At 36.7% G+C, this 19,778-nt stretch overlaps 6 protein-coding genes across 6 annotated transcripts; 2 read left to right on the forward strand and 4 right to left on the reverse strand.

The window, feature by feature from the left end:
* Positions 1 to 510: 510 nt before the first annotated feature.
* On the reverse strand, positions 511 to 2,909 carry PHYBLDRAFT_165987 (hypothetical protein; the record flags this gene model as incomplete). Its single annotated transcript, XM_018435348.1, has 7 exons — positions 511 to 573; positions 687 to 744; positions 1,150 to 1,185; positions 1,286 to 1,290; positions 1,835 to 1,966; positions 2,464 to 2,499; positions 2,889 to 2,909. The coding sequence occupies 7 exons, from the start codon at positions 2,907 to 2,909 to the stop codon at positions 511 to 513; spliced, it is 351 nt and encodes a 116-aa protein (XP_018294052.1).
* A 359-nt stretch (positions 2,910 to 3,268) lies between these two features.
* Positions 3,269 to 3,874, reverse strand: PHYBLDRAFT_59546 (hypothetical protein; the record flags this gene model as incomplete). The annotated part of the gene is made up of 3 exons (XM_018440517.1): positions 3,269 to 3,573; positions 3,612 to 3,711; positions 3,830 to 3,874. The coding sequence occupies 3 exons, from the start codon at positions 3,872 to 3,874 to the stop codon at positions 3,269 to 3,271; spliced, it is 450 nt and encodes a 149-aa protein (XP_018294053.1).
* Positions 3,875 to 3,964: 90 nt separating this feature from the next.
* On the reverse strand, positions 3,965 to 4,878 carry PHYBLDRAFT_35710 (hypothetical protein). The gene is made up of 3 exons (XM_018440061.1): positions 4,573 to 4,878; positions 4,308 to 4,495; positions 3,965 to 4,233 (listed from the first exon to the last, which is right to left on the reverse strand). Exons 1-3 carry the CDS (start codon positions 4,811 to 4,813, stop codon positions 4,087 to 4,089), a joined length of 576 nt encoding a protein of 191 aa, XP_018294054.1. The 5' UTR covers positions 4,814 to 4,878; the 3' UTR covers positions 3,965 to 4,086.
* Positions 4,879 to 5,300: 422 nt separating this feature from the next.
* On the reverse strand, positions 5,301 to 6,370 carry PHYBLDRAFT_4535 (hypothetical protein; the record flags this gene model as incomplete). Its single annotated transcript, XM_018440187.1, has 5 exons — positions 5,301 to 5,508; positions 5,569 to 5,660; positions 5,729 to 5,851; positions 5,932 to 6,010; positions 6,108 to 6,370. Coding segments are annotated over 5 exons (765 nt in total), but the record flags the coding sequence as incomplete, so codon positions are not given.
* A 2,924-nt stretch (positions 6,371 to 9,294) lies between these two features.
* PHYBLDRAFT_556 (hypothetical protein) lies at positions 9,295 to 12,393 on the forward strand (the record flags this gene model as incomplete). Its single annotated transcript, XM_018440197.1, has 14 exons — positions 9,295 to 9,662; positions 9,734 to 9,910; positions 9,997 to 10,123; positions 10,174 to 10,293; positions 10,362 to 10,420; positions 10,486 to 10,562; positions 10,623 to 10,922; positions 11,019 to 11,132; positions 11,181 to 11,279; positions 11,339 to 11,568; positions 11,707 to 11,788; positions 11,855 to 11,985; positions 12,051 to 12,234; positions 12,314 to 12,393. Coding segments are annotated over 14 exons (2,148 nt in total), but the record flags the coding sequence as incomplete, so codon positions are not given.
* Positions 12,394 to 15,766: 3,373 nt separating this feature from the next.
* PHYBLDRAFT_132100 (hypothetical protein) lies at positions 15,767 to 18,405 on the forward strand. Its single transcript, XM_018429467.1, has 2 exons — positions 15,767 to 15,881; positions 15,945 to 18,405. The coding sequence occupies exons 1-2, from the start codon at positions 15,820 to 15,822 to the stop codon at positions 18,199 to 18,201; spliced, it is 2,319 nt and encodes a 772-aa protein (XP_018294057.1). The 5' UTR covers positions 15,767 to 15,819; the 3' UTR covers positions 18,202 to 18,405.
* Positions 18,406 to 19,778: the final 1,373 nt, after the last annotated feature.

Consider the following 19,778-nt stretch of genomic DNA (forward strand, 5'->3'; position numbering starts at 1 on the left):
ATTATTTTTGAATTCATATTCAAACACTTCTTTAATATCCTAAACATTTGTCAGATAAGATATCTAACAAAAACAATGATACCATGGCTTTGAAAGTCTTTAAATTAAATAATATAAGACCTAAAGCTAATGGAATAATACACATTATCTTTTATTAATATATATATATATATATATATATATATATATTCTCTACTTATTTATTGGTGTATATCAAGTATACTACCATGTTTTCTGATATAGACTTTGTGAGTGCGTGAGCAGAAAGTCGCTTGCAGCTGGACTATTATCTTATTCTGATAGCTTACTAGTTGTGTATCGATCGATAGAATACTACATGTTTTTATATATAGTGCTGGGAAATACAAGTAACGTGTGTAGTGTAACATCCGAGATGAACCGTGCATGATCCGTCTCTATCACTCTTTTATTTTTGAAAGAAAAAGTCGTACCATATATGAGTTTTTATGTCGCACTGGCCCAGGAGGGAGTGTTGTGAACATAGACAAATCAGATGCCGCATTTACGGGGTGTAGTTGCCTCGCAAACCTGTATAGCCTGTGAGACCTTTTTCTATTGTCAATTAGCAAATAAGGTGATCTTATGAAACATAGAGCCAAGAAAAAAAAAATGGTATTTTTTCTATATGAATACTCATTTTGTATGAATATAGAATTTAGTATAACCTGGTTGATACCCTGGAAACATGTGTATTGATGAATATAGTAGTGAACTTGATATCTTCTAAAGACACAAGTAGTTTATTGGATATACGCACACACATCAAAATATTCTTCCCAAAACCCTTAGCAAGTTAATACTTTTATGAACAATTAATTTACCAGAGCACATGTACTTTACAGCTCCACATAGCAAACTAACCATTGGACAATAGAGGTCTTAATTAAGAGTGAGTTTGAGCTGTAATACATTATTAATACTATTACTAGTGTACCGGAAATCAGGAATAGGATTAATTCACTCAAACAAGCTTGGTCAGCTGTTAAAAGTAAAATGTAATACGTTTCTCTCTCTTTTGTTGCTGTTGGAAAAATTCTATGACAAAATATTTAAAGGCGAAAAAATCGTATACATTTTATCAATTTAATAAATTATTTTTGATTAAGTCAATTTTGAAAATAATCTTACATTGAATAATGTGTTTTGTATACTGGGTTTATTTGTCTACAATAGAATTGATAATGATAGTGCATTGTACAGATATTAGCATTTAGGAATATATTCCTGAAAGGATAAAGGGAAGCAATCGGCTTATTTCTCGTACCTTTTCTAACCAAACAAAAATAAATATATTCAAAATTTTTGAAATAATTTAATCAACCGGCCAAGTGTTTTTATGTGTGTGTGCGTGGGTTTTGTACCAAGCGTATGGTCATATTGTTAAAATATATATAGACGAAACCAATAGACAATCTGAAGCATAGTGTATTCAACACATATGTAAGATTACCAAAGCGATGATACCGAGCAAATAGTAACAGATACACTTGCGATAATAGCAGATAAATTAAAAAGGTCGATTCTAAATATCATGTACACTTATTGAAGTTATGCCACTTGGATGATTGCTAATGAAAGTACTAAACTAGCTGGGCTTGACATATCGCAAGTTTCAAAAACACAGTTTTCTATTAAACATAACTGATATATTCTATAACCAAATCTCCACCCTCTCTTTATGTTTTTTCTTTCTTCTCTATTGAAGAAGCAGAAAAAAATTATTATAGACCATCTGATAAGATGCGTGTGTTTGAAAAGCTATGTTTGGTTTATCAGACATAAGGTATCTACTTGATGTTCACATCCAACTGACTGCCATTAATATATTCAAGCAGTAAAAGATATGCTTTCTTCGCACACGAAAACATATCCACATTAAGCGGAATACAAGATAGTTTCGCATATACTCCCTAAACTCACTACCATCTTTTGGATTATACCATACCTTTATTTGATAAATGTGGTGCAAAAGTATATGGAATCACAAATTATGAGAAAAATGATACGATACTTGTTGCATTTTTTTTTTAAAAAAAAAGTCTCTATGCTTAGAATATTGTGTGAATTAAATATACCTTATTATACATAATGAGAATAAAAGTTTTAATGCTTGCGCTTCTTGAGAATAATAATATAGCGTATTATATACTTACTACTGAAAGGAAAAATTAACAAATGGTGTAATTGTAATTTTAATTGCAATGGTAAAAGGAATTAGAGTCCATAGAAGAACATTGAAATATAAACGCTGTGGTCTCACAAATGTTTCATTTGAATACAAGCCTATGGTATCGCGTTAGGGATATGAGCTAGCTACAGCCGTGTCATTAGATCTTACCCAACATAACATAGGAGAGTGAGAAGCTGTTACTAATGGCTAGACGACTTTATGATAACTACCAAGGCATTTAGTGCGTTTACCTGATCAAGGGCGTGACTTACATATACACTATTATGGGTTCTTTCTTGCCCGATTACCTTTAATATCAATTACAAGATTTATACAAAGTCCAAATGTATAAAGTCTGGATATTTGGTTAAAGGCTATGCTGCTCCTCATCAATACCGTAATTCACGAGTTTGATTCTAGTATAATCATTTATAGTAATTCATTTTCTTTAAAAGACCTTTGTGTTTTCTTCTTTTGCCTCCCTTTTTTCTTGTCAAAGTGAATAACCTTGAAGAGCCTTCTTGTTCCAAATAAATAGTAGGCGAAATAACCTGTGAGATAACTGGATCCTAGAAATGCGACATTTGATTTGCCTATGTATGTAACATTCACTCTTGGGTCAGTACGACCTCAATTTACGACTCGTACAACTTTGCTTTCCGGAAAAGACTAGACATGCACCGTTTTCTGGAATTACCTTTGTGGCGCTCTCAGCCATTTTACTTTTTTGTTTTGATTTGTGTTGTAAATTGCCTACTAGATAATGAATCATGCTTCGAATTCACACAAAGGTTCTGTTGGATATTATACTGACTTGTAGCGCTATATGTAAATATATTTATACACATATAATAAGCTGGTAATAATAACATCTCTGACTTGAGTTTTATGTGTCTTTGTTTGTTTTTATAATTTTTGTAGCTAATTAGATAAATGTGCTCAGCCAAGTCTAATACAATAGTCTAAAAGCACACATTATTCTGTTACTTATTTCTTATAATAATTAAACTCGGCCTTGATAGTACTGGTGTTACTTCGGTGCAAACTACACATAAAAGCAACTAGAGTTATCTATCCTTATTCCGACATAAACTGAGTCAGAAATACAAGGGACTGAAAATAGGCATACGTACTATTTCTCAGTTGTTGTTTGGGTTTCTTGGTTGCAGAGCACAGCTGTGTGGCTGTATTGGACTTGGTATCACTATCGTTAATAGAGCCAATATTATCATTGGCAGCTAGATTGCAATATGCCAAACCATGGTGTGCTTGTCTGAGGACTTGAGCTGAAGTGCAAGGACCACTGCCAAGACATTTCAACCATGTCTTTATATTTAAGAAAGCGAAGCATTTGCAAAATGTGAGATCCAAACATAATCGTCCTAATAGCCGAACCAAACGTTCTCTCTATTTTTATTACTTCTATTTAAAAGGGATGAAGACTGAGGTGTTGTGTATTGGAGATGTCCCAAAAGTAAAGTGGCGTACAAATAGACCAACAACTCGTTACTGTAGTCAAGCTATATCATTAAATAGCCATTTATTTTTAAGGTTACTCCTTTGTGCCAACTAGAAATTCATAACTCTGTTTCGTTAAGTAGAACTGAAACGTATAAAACGTTTTGGTCGGTTTTCTACAGTGTCACCCACAGTGCAATATCGCAATGCGAACTTGTCTACCATGTGAATATATAAAAAATAATAATCTGAAGGCTCCGCTTCAACTGTGCCTACAGGTTGAAATAACCACTTCCTATACACTCCCCCGAATTCTCATTATTACTATTATTCCTGGTCATTCCCTTTTATTTATTTATTTATTTATGTATTTATTTATGTATTTATTGATAGAGATAGAGGAACGAATGCATGCATGCGATGTATGACTATGTGCTTTAATTGCTCTTGGGAATTGCGGACTGGGCTACACCGGTGGCGATCTCTCCAACCTTGTTACGGATAGAATCAGTGCGGCGGTCAATATCAGACTGAGCATTCAGAAGGAAAGGACGGAGGAAACGAGCATAGAGAGTCTCGGCACCCTTTATTTTTACGCGAAATGAAATGGTTAGATCAGGAAACCAGTAGAATTATAAATATAAATCCCAATACTTACTCTGAAATGGGGAAGAGCAAGATAGAGAACAAGAAGGGTCTTGAAGAGATAGTAAAAGGGGAACCAGTACAACAGAATGTCAGAGAAGTATTCGACCAACTGAACGAATCCGATGACGGTCCAGTAAGTCAACCACTGCTTATCATCCTCTGTGCTAGGGGATTCAATAGCCTTGAACGAGGCGTATGCTACACAGACAGCCAAAACACGAGATTTGAGTTGAGCCATTCTAATGGGTCACAGAGACGAAGAGTACTGCGCTTACCAGGATAGACCCATGAAATACAGTTGGTCAACAATTGGCCAGCGAGGTTGAAGAAGATCATCAAAAATATAACACCTGCGCCAGCTACAACAAAATAGGTTTTGGGAATACCAGTACGTCTCTGGAGCTCATTTGCATATTTGTACTGCGACAACTCCTTGTCAATGCGTGTCAGACCCTCCTGGAATTTGGACTGTACACCTTGAACACTATATGTATCGTTGGCAGTAGAAGTTGTCATTGAAGAGACAGCAATGAAGAAGAAGAAATGTAAAATAAAAAAAGAAGAAAAAGAAGAAGAAGAAGAGGAGGAGGAAGGAAGAAAAAGATGAGAAAAATAAAATAATAAGCTACAAAGGCAGAAAAGAAAAAAGGGGGGGAAAATGGCTTGGTATCCATTTTTAGACTTTTTGTCCCCCCTTAATCTTTCTTTCTTTCTTTTTTTTTGGATTCCTTAGGGTTGTGTTTTTTGCGGAATCACGTCAGCATGGAGTTTAAAGTTATTCTTGGTCAAGTTTTCCACACAGTCGCGTTGAACATTGATCAAGAAGACCTTTTTGTGTGTGTAAAAGTGTTTAATACCAGCAATGGTCTGTTTTCATTTTAGGCGTACTATAAGTGTCTTGCCTCTTGAGCCTAGATTCCCCATCCCCAGACATGTCCTGGATCTCTTTAACATATTCATATAAAGCACCCTTATGCGGAGATGAGTCCTGGGCTTTGAAGCGTTTGAGATCATCATGGTCCAGGAGTTCCTGAGCCGTCGGCCGGTCTTTTTCATTCAGGGTCAACAGCCGCCGGATCAAGTCTTGAAGTGCTTGCGACACATGGGTCATTTTGTAGTCCGAGAAGTCACCCAGACGGAGCATCTCCCAAGACTCGCCAGTGTCAGGTAGCACAGTACGGGTTACCATCTCCAACAGAATCAACCCAAAGCTGAAAAATATATATATATATATAAATCAGTTATGTTCAGAACAATCATTTTGGGTGTACCTATAAATATCGGCAGGCATATCAAAATGGTCCTTTAAAAGATCGGGTGCCATATATCGTCTGTCTCCCTCACCACGAATATCTCTGGGTTCCTGTGGTTAACATTTTTCTTTTAGTTTCTTCTTCTTGTAACCAAATACAAGTAGTAAGGTAAAGTTACCCCAGAACATTGAAGAGAGAACCCAAAGTCACCTATCCTTAAATTGCCTGTTTCATCAAGCAGTATATTGGATGGTTTGAGATCCAAGTGTGCAACCTGTGCATTGTGAATATCTCTTAATCCCTAAAAGTACACAAGCCAAAAATTCATATGCACACCAGGTGTTCGTAAACTTAATGTACAATCAAGCAATATGTGCTTACCTTTGCCAGCTCATAAATAATATTCCACAAAACATCTTCCTCTATTTGTCCATCCTTATGGCTAATGTATTCTGCTAAGCTAAATAAATAAATGAATAAATAAAAGAAAAGAAAAATAAGGAAGAAAGGAAGGAAGGAATGAGATAACTGTATTTGGCCCAAAGAGTCAAACCTACCTTCCACTTTCACATAATTCCATCTGTATAAACAAGTATCCTTCCTGTTCCCACGCACTAACTAGCTCAACACAGTGTGGACTTCCTTTGACAGCATGTAGATTTTCTACCTCAGCTAGAAGCAACCACCTGTCAGATTGGCTTGTAAACTGTTCTCGTGTTTGCTTGATGGCGTACAATTTTTGGGTCGTCACATCTTGCGCTCGCCACACATCAGCGTATTCCCCTGAACCCAGGCGACCCATAAATTTAAACTGGTAGCTGTAATACGGCGCCGGATTCACCTTTCTTTCATCCTCTTCTTCCACAGCTGGCTGTCCATCATTTGGTTTGTGTGTCTTAAAGTATTCTGCTGTCAGAAAGTGTGGTTGGAGTGTAATGAAATCTTGTCGATGTGGTTTGTTGTGAAGAAGAGACATCTTATAGGCAGCCGAAAGGACAAACTCGGGTCCGTTATCTTCAGCATGCGAATTTGAGAAAAAGGCATCGATATCATCATCATAGGCTGCATTTGATGAAAATGTACTTTCATAGTGCCCTGATGGACGTCGAGGTGGGGGTGCTGTGATGGGTGGGAGATCAGTTAGATCTTCGGCACGCTCGTCTTCTTCCATCTCTGCTTCTATAAAAGATTGTATAAAACTTTTTCGTCGCTCTTGATCCGATAGTTCTTCTTCAACTGATTCATTTTCAGCGTTCATCATCAGCTCACTCATCAATGACCGTCGCACGGGCTTATCGGACAAGAGCGGTGAACCTCGCTCGCATTTTGATAGGCTGGGTTGACTTGATGCATAATATTTATCTTCCTCGTAAGTCTCTGGCCAACCAAGAAGGGTAAGTGGTGATCCTTCCCTCGTAGGTCGGATCTCATTCGATCCGTCATCATCATTCCAAAAGGATTCTGGTAATTTCTTTCTCAACTTTGGTGAGCCTTGGGTATCAATGATAAATTCATGGCACTCAGGAGATTGCTCCATCTCCATGGGCAGGGCCAATTCGTGTAAAGGTTTGTAGATCTCTACTGGTTCAGAGAGTGAAATCCGTTTACGTGGCTTGGAGTTAACAGTTGAAAAACGTCGCTTAGTGACAGGTAAAGTTACTGTCAGACGCGATGGAGGAGAGTCGAGCGGAGTGGAGGCGTTTGCAGGACTAGTTTTCGAAGCCTTTTCTTTTACGGCACGCCTCTCACGAAGGTTGTACGGATGGGACATGGACAAGTCTTTCATAATGAAATGTGGCAATAGAAGAATGTAAGAATGAATTGGGGCCACTCAGCCTACATTTTTGTTTTACACCAAGAAGCACCCGCTGTCTATGTGACGCGTTTTTGAACAGCATTAAAGAGAGAGAGAATAGACGACCACACTTCCATGCAGTTAGTTAAGCAAAATCGGTGAATGGCTATGTGTTATTTGGTACATTTAGTGTACCCCGAGGCATGTTAGTAAGCGATATATATATACACATTTAGTGAAGTCCACTATAATAAAAATAAGCATATTATAATCCCTTTGCGAAAATCTTGGTAAAAAAAAATGCTTTATGAGTATTGCATTTATTCGACCACTTTTTTCTGTATTTTTACAACGTAATATTAATTCAATTTTTTGTTTCAAAACAAAATATAAAGGCCTTTGCTTCAAATTTATTATTAACTTGCCGACTTTAGAGCCCCTTTGGAGCATAGGATAATACATATACTATTTTCACTAATGTTTCGCACATAAAAGATAGTTGAGTTTAGATAAAAAAAAAAAAAAAGAAAAAAAAAACAAATGTCAATCTTGTTCTGAGACTTGCAGTGTATCAATGTTTATAATAACGATGGCCGCAACAGACCAATTGAGCTTTGTCCATATCTTAAGTTTACTACTGCCAATTGAGAGAGAACTTTTCCTTTTTTTTTGGTGGTCAGTCGACGGGAAGCATTGTTCAATCTACAAAAACCTTCTGGTCTTTTGTAGTTTTCACGCAAAGCTGAAATGAATATACCGGAATTTTAAAGTGGCTACTATATCTCTGTTCCAAAGACGACGACAACAAAGATAAATTTCGGCAATTATTCGGACCCGACCCTTTTTCTCTCGGGCACGACGTTTCTCTGGAACACTACGTTTATTTAATCGCCGCTTGTTACAATATACCGGACACATAAAAAGTGATTCGTTTGACATCCAGTAATTCTATCTGGTCCCTAACTACAGTGAAACACACTATACAAGGTGCACAATCCGAGGACTTAAGGCGTATTTTTTTAAGAGATATTAACCGTTATAAATGGATCTTCTTTTCAAATAAGCAGTACAGAAAAGTATTCCTAAGTTATTAAGTTCTTAATCATTTTGGCACTATTCTTTACATAATGTATACTAAACTTTTTGTTTAAATAAATAAAAAAGGTTTTGAAAAAAAAAAATTATCCCAAAAATGCGTCTTATCTTCTCGAATTATTCGCCTTACAAATATGTTTTACTGTATCTTTCTGAGATTAAAAGTGGTATTGATTGGTTAGCAAGGCTCTTTCAAAAAAAAAATGTTGAAAAAAGTAGCTTAGCTTGACGATTTTAACATTTTATTTTATTTGCTAATTTGTGAGTGGTTTTTGAAAGTATAAGGTGCTCTAATTTTTGATAAGCTTTCTGGCTTCTAGATAAGACAACTGATTCTTTATATATAATATGAAAGGTTCCTCTTTCTTCCCTCTGCTTATATATATACCTAGAAAGTTAAAAAGGGAGGCTCAATGTCAGTCTTTCTTAAATATCATAAAAAAATGATAAACAAATACTAAAACCACCTATTGTGTCCAGTCTGCTAAAAAGAAATAAGAAGGATTTGAATATAGCTAACAAAATTTAATAAAGAAACTGGGTTATATTCAAAAGCAATCAGTGAATAAGGCAACTATTAAATCAAAGTATTTTCGTTTGCAAGGGATCGAAGCTCATATTTGTTCTATAGTTTCTCTTATTAAACATATGTACTTCCTAAAACGTATAAAAAAATCAGTGAGTGTGAAGAAAAGCAAGTCATGACAAGTCCGCCTGGATTCTCTTTTCTCGGGTTGCCAGGGTCCTGTCACAGAGCAACCATTATCATGTACCTGACACGCCTTCACCTAGCTCAGGCACGCCATCGCACTTCATGGACCCAGAGACGTCTGATCCAGCAATTAACTTCTCCTGAGCTACGTGCTCGATTTTTAAATTACTTTGAGACGCAGCAACATGTACCCATCAAAAGTGCCAGCTTGGTTCCTCATAATGACAAGAGTCTGCTCTTCACAAATGCAGGAATGGTCCCATTTAAAGATTTTTTTCTCAAACCAGACACAGCACCCTTTAAAGCTGCAACAAGTGTTCAGAAGTGCATGCGTGCCGGCGGAAAACACAACGATCTTGACAATGTCGGCTACACTGCTCGACATCATACTTTTTTTGAGATGCTGGGAAATTTTTCATTTGGACAATATACTAAAAAAGAAGCCATTCGTTATGCATGGCGCTTCCTTGTCGACGAACTCAAGCTGCCTTTATCCCGTCTCAGAGTCACGTATGTTGTTTATTTAAAAGCAAAAAAAAAGACAATATATAAAGTGTTGTTGTTGATCCAGAGATCATTAGTATTTTAGAAGGAGACGAAGAAGGTTATAAGCTTTGGAAAAACGAGGGATTGAGTGATGATATGATTGTACGATGTGGAGAAGAAGATAACTTTTGGAGTATGGGAGATGGCGAAGGACCTTGTGGCCCGTGTACTGAGATCTTTTGGGATACCCAAGATGATACCCTAGACGAAAGGTAATATCATGGAAAAAGTTAGTTGATTTTGTTTTTTCTAGAAGATATTGAAAAATGTTTTGTGATTATTATAATTTGGTTTGAAGGTGGCTTGAGATTTGGAACCTTGTTTTTATGGAAAACTATCGTGAGGCCGATGGAAAGCTTACGAAATTGCCTATTCCCTGTATCGATACTGGCATGGGACTAGAGCGAATGGTGTGCGTCCTTCAGGTAGGATGCACTATGTTGTTATGCATAATATGCTGATGGGTTTTATATAGGGCAAGAATAACAACTTCCAAATCGATCAATTCGAGACATTGATTGGAGGCTTGAGACAAGTGATGAAAACCCGTGGAATAGAGGTACAGCTTAAAGCAACAGTAGAAATAGATTATTTGGTGATCAACTGGTGATTTAACTATTGACAAAGAGTATTTCTTCTGTAGATCCTAATCCACATGAGAAGATTATCGCTGATCACTTTAGAGCCATGTGTTTTTTGATTGGAGATGGCGTGGTTCCAAGGTAAGCTTTTGCTTGCTTATCTGGAAATGTAATTAATTTTTTTTTAAAAAAAATCGCTTGAACAGTAACGTTGGGCGAGGTTATGTTTTGCGCCGCATTATTCGTCGTGCACTTCGATCGGCTCGCCAGTTAGGGATACACGGTAAGTTTTTGCTATCTTATTTTCTTTGCAATAATTGCTAAACCCATATTTTTTCCTTAGAGCCTTTCTTGACTGATTTGTACCCGCATCTGTTGGCCGGATTCGAAGATGGTTCTTATCCTGAACTTACATCCAGAGCCTCGTCTATCCGTAGTGTAGTAACTAACGAAGAGCGATCATTTTTGGCTACTTTGGACCGAGGAATGGCTCTTCTTGAAAACGTGTTTAGCCAACCAGATCTCCAAGGATCTAAAGCAATCCCTCCCGCAATCGCATTTCAACTTTATGATACCTTTGGCTTTCCGTTCGACTTGACTTTGATTATTGCTAAAGAAAAGGGCTGGACAGTGGATATTAAAGGTTAGCGCACGTGATTAAAAGATAAAGAAAAGAAACAAAGAAGCCTCTTTTAGTAAATTGACAGCTAACAGGGTTGAAATTTTGGTTATATTTTAGCGGTAGAAGCGCTTCAAGAACAGCAGAAACAACTGGGAAGAGAGTCTTGGAAGGTCGATGCAATTACTAACAAAGCTAGGCTGGCAGGTAAATATCATTCTAACTTTACCAAAAGTATACAAAAATAATAATCTTTAAATCCATACATAATGTTCGCTTTAGAATGGCGTAACAAAAATATTATGCCGAAATTCAGTGGATATGATCGTTCCATGTTGCATCAAACCTCTGAGATTGTTGCAGTCGAACCTGTAATGGAAGGTGGGTTTCAACTAATAGTAACAAAATATAGAGCTTATAACTTTTTTTTGGTCTTTTAGGAAAGAAGATGACAGTCAATATTGCTATTGATCCTTGTCCGTTTTACGGTCTTGGTGGTGGACAAGTAGCTGATTCAGGTTATATTACTCTTGCAAATGGGCAGCGCTGGGATGTTACAGATGTTTTCCAGCCTTATGATGGTTGTCTAGCTCTCAAGTTAACTCCTGCCAATATTGCCAAGGATGAAACTATTGAATCTCTTATTAAACGAGACCAAGAATTCTTCCAGGTAGACAATATAAAAAATTAGTACTGTGATTTGGGGTGTTTTATAATATAGAGTGTCTTATATTTTTGAACTGACATACCCTAAACTGTTTAGATTGGTCAACAAATTGATGCTACAGTTAATATAGAAAATCGCCAGGGAGCTGAAGTACATCATACCGCGACACATGTGCTCAATGCAGGCTTAAGATCAGTCCTCAAGACAGATATTGTTCAAGCAGGTAATAAGGCGTGAAAGGCGATAATTGGTATGCATCTGTGTATTAAGTATGAGTGTACGTGATAAGGATCTACTGTGGAAACCCAGAAATTACGATTTGATTTCACTTATGGAAAACCATTGACACCTTCTCAACTGCACTCGATTGAAGAATGGGTCAACGAAGCTGCACTTAATGGTGGTGCTATGTCTGTTAAGGTGGGAGTTTTTTTTTAAAGTTTTCTTGTTTTGTAAGCTAAAGTAAATACTAAATTCTTTTAAAGCACATGAAACTGGCTGATGCTATGAAAATGGGTGCTGTTGCCACCTTTTCTGAAAAATATGGAGAGGATGTCCGTGTAGTAGAAGTAGAAGGTGTAAGCAAGGAACTGTGTGGTGGTACACATGTAGATGATATCCGTAAACTGTACCCATTCAAGATTCTAACAGAAACATCGGTAGCCGCAGGTAATAAAATGAGAACAATTTTAAACTATGTATATAAATATAATATATATTTGCATTCACTCATATTAATGTTATTTAGGAACACGTCGCATTGAGGCTGTGGCTGGGTTGTCTTGTGTGAAATGGTATAGAAAGGCTTATGAGCCTGTACCTGAGGTGCTAAAAATGTTGCGGGTAAGTGTACATGTACAAAAGATAGTAAAACAGTTTAGAGTAAATATACAATATTTCTCATTCGCACTCGCACTCGCTTTCTATACGCTAGGCCAACACAACGGATGAAATGGTTGGGAAACTAGACAAGTCAATGCAACAGACGAAAGATCTTCAGAAACGCCTGGACTTTATGACTGAAAAACTGGCTTCTGCTGGAGAAGTAATTGTACCGCCTGTAGAGTCTACAATGAAAGGTATTATATATATTTCTTGTTTTATTAAAAACAAGAAATGGGTGGATCTGTATTCACTAATGGCGAATTATAGATATTCCTGTAAAGATCCATTTGGTTGATCCAGAATTAGATGCAAGCTACATGCAAAAGAGAGCAAATGTTCTCAAAGAAAGTCAACCATGCTCTGCTCATATCCTGGTTAATGGTAATAATATCGTTGTTGCATTGGATGCCAAAAAGATCAAACAAGAAACCGCCAATACTGTAAGTAAAATATGACTAAAAGCACTAAACTATAAAGCTTTGGAAGTTTATTATTATTATTATTATTATTTATTTGATCAAAAATCATTAATCATTGGTATCTTATTGTATTCTAAAAACGGTTTAGATCTTGAGACATGTCTTGAAACATGTCAAAGGAGGTGGAGGTGGACAGAAGGAGTATGCTCAGGGCCGTATTGCAGAGCCTATCCGAGATATCGAGGCTATAGAATCAAAAATTGTTGCTGCATTACAGAAAGTGTAAAATAATATTGCCTCTGTTTTCAAACTACTCATAAAATAATAGACATAATAATAACGGTAATAATTAAAGGATGTAAAAAAAAAGATAATTGAAACTATAGACCTTGGATCTTTACCAAACAAGTACTAGGTTACAATTTCTTTCGTCTTTTACTGAGTGACAATAGATGGTCTATCACGCCCTTACACTCAATAACGTGGACATAATTATGTAATTCTATAATCAGAAGTTCAAAGAAACGAACCTAGCGAAGAAGAAGAAAAAAAGAGAACTAAATGTCATTCAGTATCATTTTTACTTGGAATCCTTTAAGCATATTTTGCAAGTAATGCACTAGTAATGCACTAGAATTATTTTAGTCTTTTTTTTTTTTTTAAAAAAAAATCATGTAAATATTTATCATTCCAAAATAAGAAAATACAATGGCTTTTGTGTGTAAAAATAAATTATAGAACAAATTGGGACCCTGTAGTCAACCATATCGTCAGTAGGGTTAAAGAGCCGAAAGGCAGGACAAATACACAAAACTATGGGGACAGAGAGACTATACAAATAAGCGGTGCAAAAACCAAGTATTCGAAGGCATGTACCATATAGAAATGGTGGAAACCATGAATAGAAGTTGATCGTTCTACATTACCAAGGTTATACACACAGGTTTATAATACCACTCGACACCACGCTGAGTTACAAGATCGATAAGTTTTTACGGATCCAGGTTACAAAAAAAAAGTGTCTGAGTTTTGGTATTATAAAGCTTTTAATTTATAGTGTGTACTTGGAATACAAAAATCTTTTGCTATAGAAGCCTGGATTGAAACAATTTGGTTTATAGAAGATAGCGATTTAGGCTTGACTATATAGAATACCTCTAGAATTTGTATGCTTGTACATATGCACCCATTGAACGCATACAAGGCTGAAATATTACAGCATATTTAACATTACTTTAGCCTTTTCATTATAATTCATATGTTATTACGATTATGAGAGTATAAATTTGTTTGTAATAATAATACTATGTAGGAGCCTTAAAGTCAAATGGTATTATCTATTGGTCTTAATCTTTTGTATATGTTTCTATTCGTTTTGGTTATTCTGAAATATATGTAAATGATTGGAGATATTTCAAGGATTTTGCGCCTTTTGAAACATATACATTTTGTAAGTGTAAATCCACCAAATTGAAACATATAATATCCAGCCATATGTATACTATATTTACTGATTCGATATTAAATACTCATACTAATAATTATAATAATATGTTTCAATCCAAATAGAACATATATGATTACTACTAATATCCTGATTTCCCTTTGGCATTTTGTTTAGTCGAGTAACATTTTTACTTTTACCTATACTTTTACACTTCATTTTCTCTACTCTTTGTGCACATATTGTAAATATTTGAACTATTCTTATCTAGTATTTGAACGTCTCTATTATATTATTACTCTGTAAAATAAAAGAAATTCAATACAAGGCATCAGTAATATTTGCTAAGCATTGCCCTTTACCAAAAAAAAAAACAAAAAAAAAACACAGATTTCAAGCCAAGCCAATCCAAGTTTACCATTTTACCTTTTGGATAACCGGAGAAACCTCGCTTCCTTCCAATCCGATGGTAACCAAGGTTAATGTAACAGGTGTACCGGACCAACTCCGGTAAACCGTGATCCCGACCTCTAAATACCGGAAAGTTTTTCAGTAAAGAATATATGTAAAAAAAAACTATTGTCTACAGATTTGTGATTATACATATATACATATACATAATTGTATTGTATTGTTTAGTAATTGGATAAATAATAGTGTACAGGGCACATAGTGTTTGTAGAAGCCTTTAAGTTTGTAATCTTTGTGCTCTAAATTCTTTGCAGCTTTTTGTGAACTCTTGATTCCAACTGAAAAGTCTAATAGTGTACATATGATAAATAAAGAGCTCTGATTCTGTACATTTATTAATCAGCAAGTAAAATAATAATGATAATAATATAGTCATGAAAAAGGAATAAATACAAAACAATACGTATTAGATGTCATCTACATGTTTTACCCTCGTACATCTATACTACCTGTAACAAACACATCTTAACAAACCACGCGCCATTAAAATAACCAAACCGTTACAGGACCCACAGTCCATTTCTGGCGACTACAAGTATCAGATCCATTAATTATTGTTTGGGTCTACACGTGTGGACAATGATTGGCTGACGGGGCTACAGCAATGTAAGAGGTTCTTTTTTTTTTTTTTAGGTATCTCTACCTCCTTCCCTGGATTCTCTCATTGCACTAATAATAGGACCCCAAATTCCCCGTTTTGTTAAGTTCCAGCGAATTTCCAAACGTGTATGGTCGTGTGGGTTATTTTGTGGATATTATTGGACAGAACCTAAAGATCGGACGAATAAAAATGGCTGCCATGGCTACACGTGAGGTAGTGTGAGGTCTGATGAGCCAATCATAACCGTAACCTGAAGCTTAAAGCAGTAACGCAAGGCTACTCTTGAAACCGGAGTCTATGACTTCTTTGGCGTATTTGTCCGTCAATTCTTTCAAATTACAAGGCAGCCGTTTTCTCAATAATTTTAAACTTCTTTAAATACTCCACTTTTTTCCCTTCTTTACCTCCTTCTCTACAAACCCTTTCTCTATCAAATGAAATTCTCTCACTCACTGCAATTCAACGCAGTCCCAGATTGGATTGACAAATATGTGGCGTAAGTTATTTGACATCTCAATCTTATACAATCTGATAACTCACCTATTTAATTACCGCACAGTTATGACCACCTCAAGAAATTGATATTCCAGGAGGAGAAAGAACGAGTCGAGGCTGCTAACAACAGCCAGGATCCCGAAAAGGCTCACACAGAAACCGAATCTCGGGAATCTGTATTCTTACATGAACTCGACATGCAACTTGAGAAAGTTTTTGACTTTTATACCCAGAAAGAATATGAGCTTTACAGCTCAATTGATCAAATCGAAGCTACTCTCATGGCCAATGGACATCTACACAGCACAGACTCTCCTAATGTCCGTCACTTACAGCCCAATGCACTTGAGACCCTTGATTCAACATACAACGCCCCCATAAAGGTCACCCATGAGCACGATAAAATTCACAGCGGAAAACGGAAAATGTCCTTTGAGTCCCGTATGACAATTGATGGAGACGCTGAGATTAATGTTGAAGCACTTGTCGATCTTCGCTCCCAGCTGATCTCTCTTTACGTTTCTTTGTCTGAGCTCGAGTCCTATATTGATCTTAACCGTAGTGCATTCGAAAAGATCCTGAAAAAGCATGACAAGGTTCTCGAGAGCGACCTTCGCCAACAATATCTCAAGAAGATGGTTCTTGACTCTCGTCCCTTCATGCCCCAGACAACCGAAGCCCTTCGCTCCCAGATCGAACGCGTAGAGCGCATCTATGCTGACACATTCTGCCACGGAAATGTTCCTGCTGCTGTCCGTCAAATGAAGACCCATCTTCGTGACCAGATCACCTATGACCGCAACACAGTCTGGAAGGACATGATCAGCCAGGAGCGCAAGATGCTCGATGCCCACGTAAAAGACACAACCCCAGTCAAGACATACAAGCTTCCTTTGATCAACAAACGAATCACTTCAGACCTTCTTCGCAGATCACTTTGCTTCTTGTTTGCTGTCATTGTTTTTGCCGTTCTTCTCAATGTTGACATCTTTTCCAACAAGAATGAAAATTACTGCTTTGCTCTCCTTATCTTTTCTGCAATCATGTGGGCCACCGAGGCAGTACCCCTGTATGCAACCTCTCTCCTAATTCCTTTCTTGGTTGTCCCTCTTGGTATCTTACGCAATACCGACGGATCTGAGATGGCCGCCAAGGCAGCTGCCAAGGCTGTATTTAGCTCAATGTTTAGTGGCACTATCATGATGCTTTTAGGTGGCTTCGCTATTGCTGCTGCCCTTTCCAAGTATGGTATTGCAAAGGCATTCGCAACCCATGTCCTTTCGCGTGCAGGTACACGTCCTCGCTGGGTTCTTTTGACAATCATGCTTGTTGCCGCCTTCCTTTGTATGTGGATCTCCAACGTTGCAACTCCCGTATTATGTTTCTCTTTGATCAACCCTATCCTTCGCACCTTACCCGATAACTCTCCTGTTGGTCCCTGCCTGATTCTTGGTATCGCTCTTGCTAGTTGTATTGGTGGCATGACTTCTCCAATCTCTTCCCCTCAGAACATCGTTACCTTGCAGTACATGAACCCTGACCCTGGATGGGGTATCTGGTTTGGTGTTGCTCTGCCAATCTCTATCATCTGTATCTTTGTCTGCTGGGGTATGCTTCTTATGGTTTACCGCCCTGACCGTGCTAGTCCTCATCTTAACAAGGTTAAGACTACCAACGACCCCATCAGCCTATCCCAGGTCTATATTATGGCTATTACCATTCTCACCATTGCTCTCTGGTGTGCTGAGTCGAGCATTCAAGATCACATTGGTGATACTGGTATCATCGCTGCTATCCCTCTTTTCATGTTCTTTGGTGCCGGCATCCTCAACAAAGAAGATCTCCACGCTTTCCTCTGGTCTGTCATTGTTTTGGCACAGGGTGGTATGGCTCTTGGTAATGCTGTAACATCTTCAGGCCTTCTCCAGGATATTGCTATGCGTATCAAGGATGGTATCCAGGACTTTCCTCCCATTGCTATTCTCGCCATTTTTGCCTGCCTGCTCCTTGTGTTCTCTACCTTTGTCTCCCATACTGTCGCTGCCCTCATCATTGTTCCTATTGTCCAACAGGTCGGTCAGCAGCTTCCTATCCCTCACGCCAACTTGTTGGTGATGGGTGCTGGTCTTGCTTGTTCTGCAGGCATGGGTCTTCCCGTATCTGGCTATCCAAACATGTCAGCAATCATGTTAGAAAGCCCAACAGGAAAACCATACCTTACCACAAAGGACTTTATTATTACTGGTATCCCTGTCAGTATTGTCTGTACCGTCTTGATCATTACCCTTGGCTACGGTATTATGTCCGGTGTAGGCTATTAAATCTTTACTGTAAACCACTAAAATGAAAAGCATATCTTTTCTTTATCTCTTTTAATTACATATTATATTATCTCTATTTACCCCCCTTCATATACATCTATCACCTTGTTAAATATTTCCCGCTTTATAATCATATAATCATATATATATATATATATATATTTACTATAAATACAAATCATAATTTTTTACTTTGAAACAACCAAAAAAAAACTTTATTTTGTTTCCTGCACACATCAAAACTTTAAACGGTTTAGGCCTCGAAATGTGCAGTGTATGAGTCTGACCATTATTTTAAGCATTAAGCTAAACTGAAATAGTTTGGAATGAAAGGTGGTCCTGTATAAACCACGTCATTTCCTACTTATCTAAATTAAACTGGCTTTTGCAATTGTAATCCATAGAAATAAAGAGGGTTGTATATGTCAGTGGAATCAACAGATATACCATATGACTTTTGGCTTTGAAATATAGCCTTAATACTACTCTCAGTGTGTATATTGTTTCATATATTATACTCCTGTTTGTACAAATATGTAAGTATATACAAATCCCAACATGTTTGTATGTATTTCAATTCTGTATTTGTTAAACTGATAATAAAATGGGATTTATGGCATGACCACCGCAAGAACAAAACAACAATAACAAATATTCAGAATATTATTCTTTACCTATACATTCTCACTAAGAATAAAGCATACTTTTAGTATCTAACTGCTTGTTAGGGGTACTATTTTGGGCATTTATACTTTAAAGTATCTTGGCATACAGATAAATACTATTTTAATATTAAAGAACTGAATAGAACATTAATACGTTGTATTGGAACATTTACGTAGATTACGACTCTTCATATACCTCGCATGTTTTTTTTTTGTCAAGAGAATAGCAAACACAAAGTTTACTATACCATAATACTATTCCAGTCTTTATTTCTCTTGTTTCTTTCTACAAAATCAGGAGGCAGTCTGTGATACAGTCAAAGCTCGGTATAGTGATATTCGATATAGTGATAATCGCGATATAGTGATAATTTTTTGGAAAATTTGGGCCCGTGCCTGCTTATTATCACTATTTTTCGATATAGTGATAGTGATAAAATTTGAATCCACCAGTATCACTATATCGAGCTCTGAGTTTATTTTTGTACTATAAAAAAATAAATGTAGTATATATTTTATTTAGCATTTTAAAGCAAGCCCAGTTTCTTAGACAAAATACTATAAATCCTGTTAGAAAACAGTAGTCACTCACAGCGACATTAGAAATATCACTAAATAATGCGCGGAGTAAGAAAAAAACACGCTCGATATAGTGATAGTGATAAAATTTCTGTCCACCATCCATATCACTATATCGAGCTTTGACTGTATATGAGCTAGGCTATAGATACTCAAGTTGAATATATATATATATTTGTCTTTTTAAATTTGTCACAGTCGTCCCATCATTTACCTTTAATGTTAGGTGACTATAAGAGTCAAATAGATCATTTGGTTCAATATTACTGTAGACAGTAAAAGTCTTGGCCTTAATAAGTATGGGGTTTTTTTTTCAGCTTTCCATAGTGGTGG

This window comes from Phycomyces blakesleeanus, assembly GCF_001638985.1.
Source record: "Phycomyces blakesleeanus NRRL 1555(-) unplaced genomic scaffold PHYBLscaffold_6, whole genome shotgun sequence".
NCBI classification, from domain to species: Eukaryota; Fungi; Mucoromycota; class Mucoromycetes; order Mucorales; family Phycomycetaceae; genus Phycomyces; species Phycomyces blakesleeanus.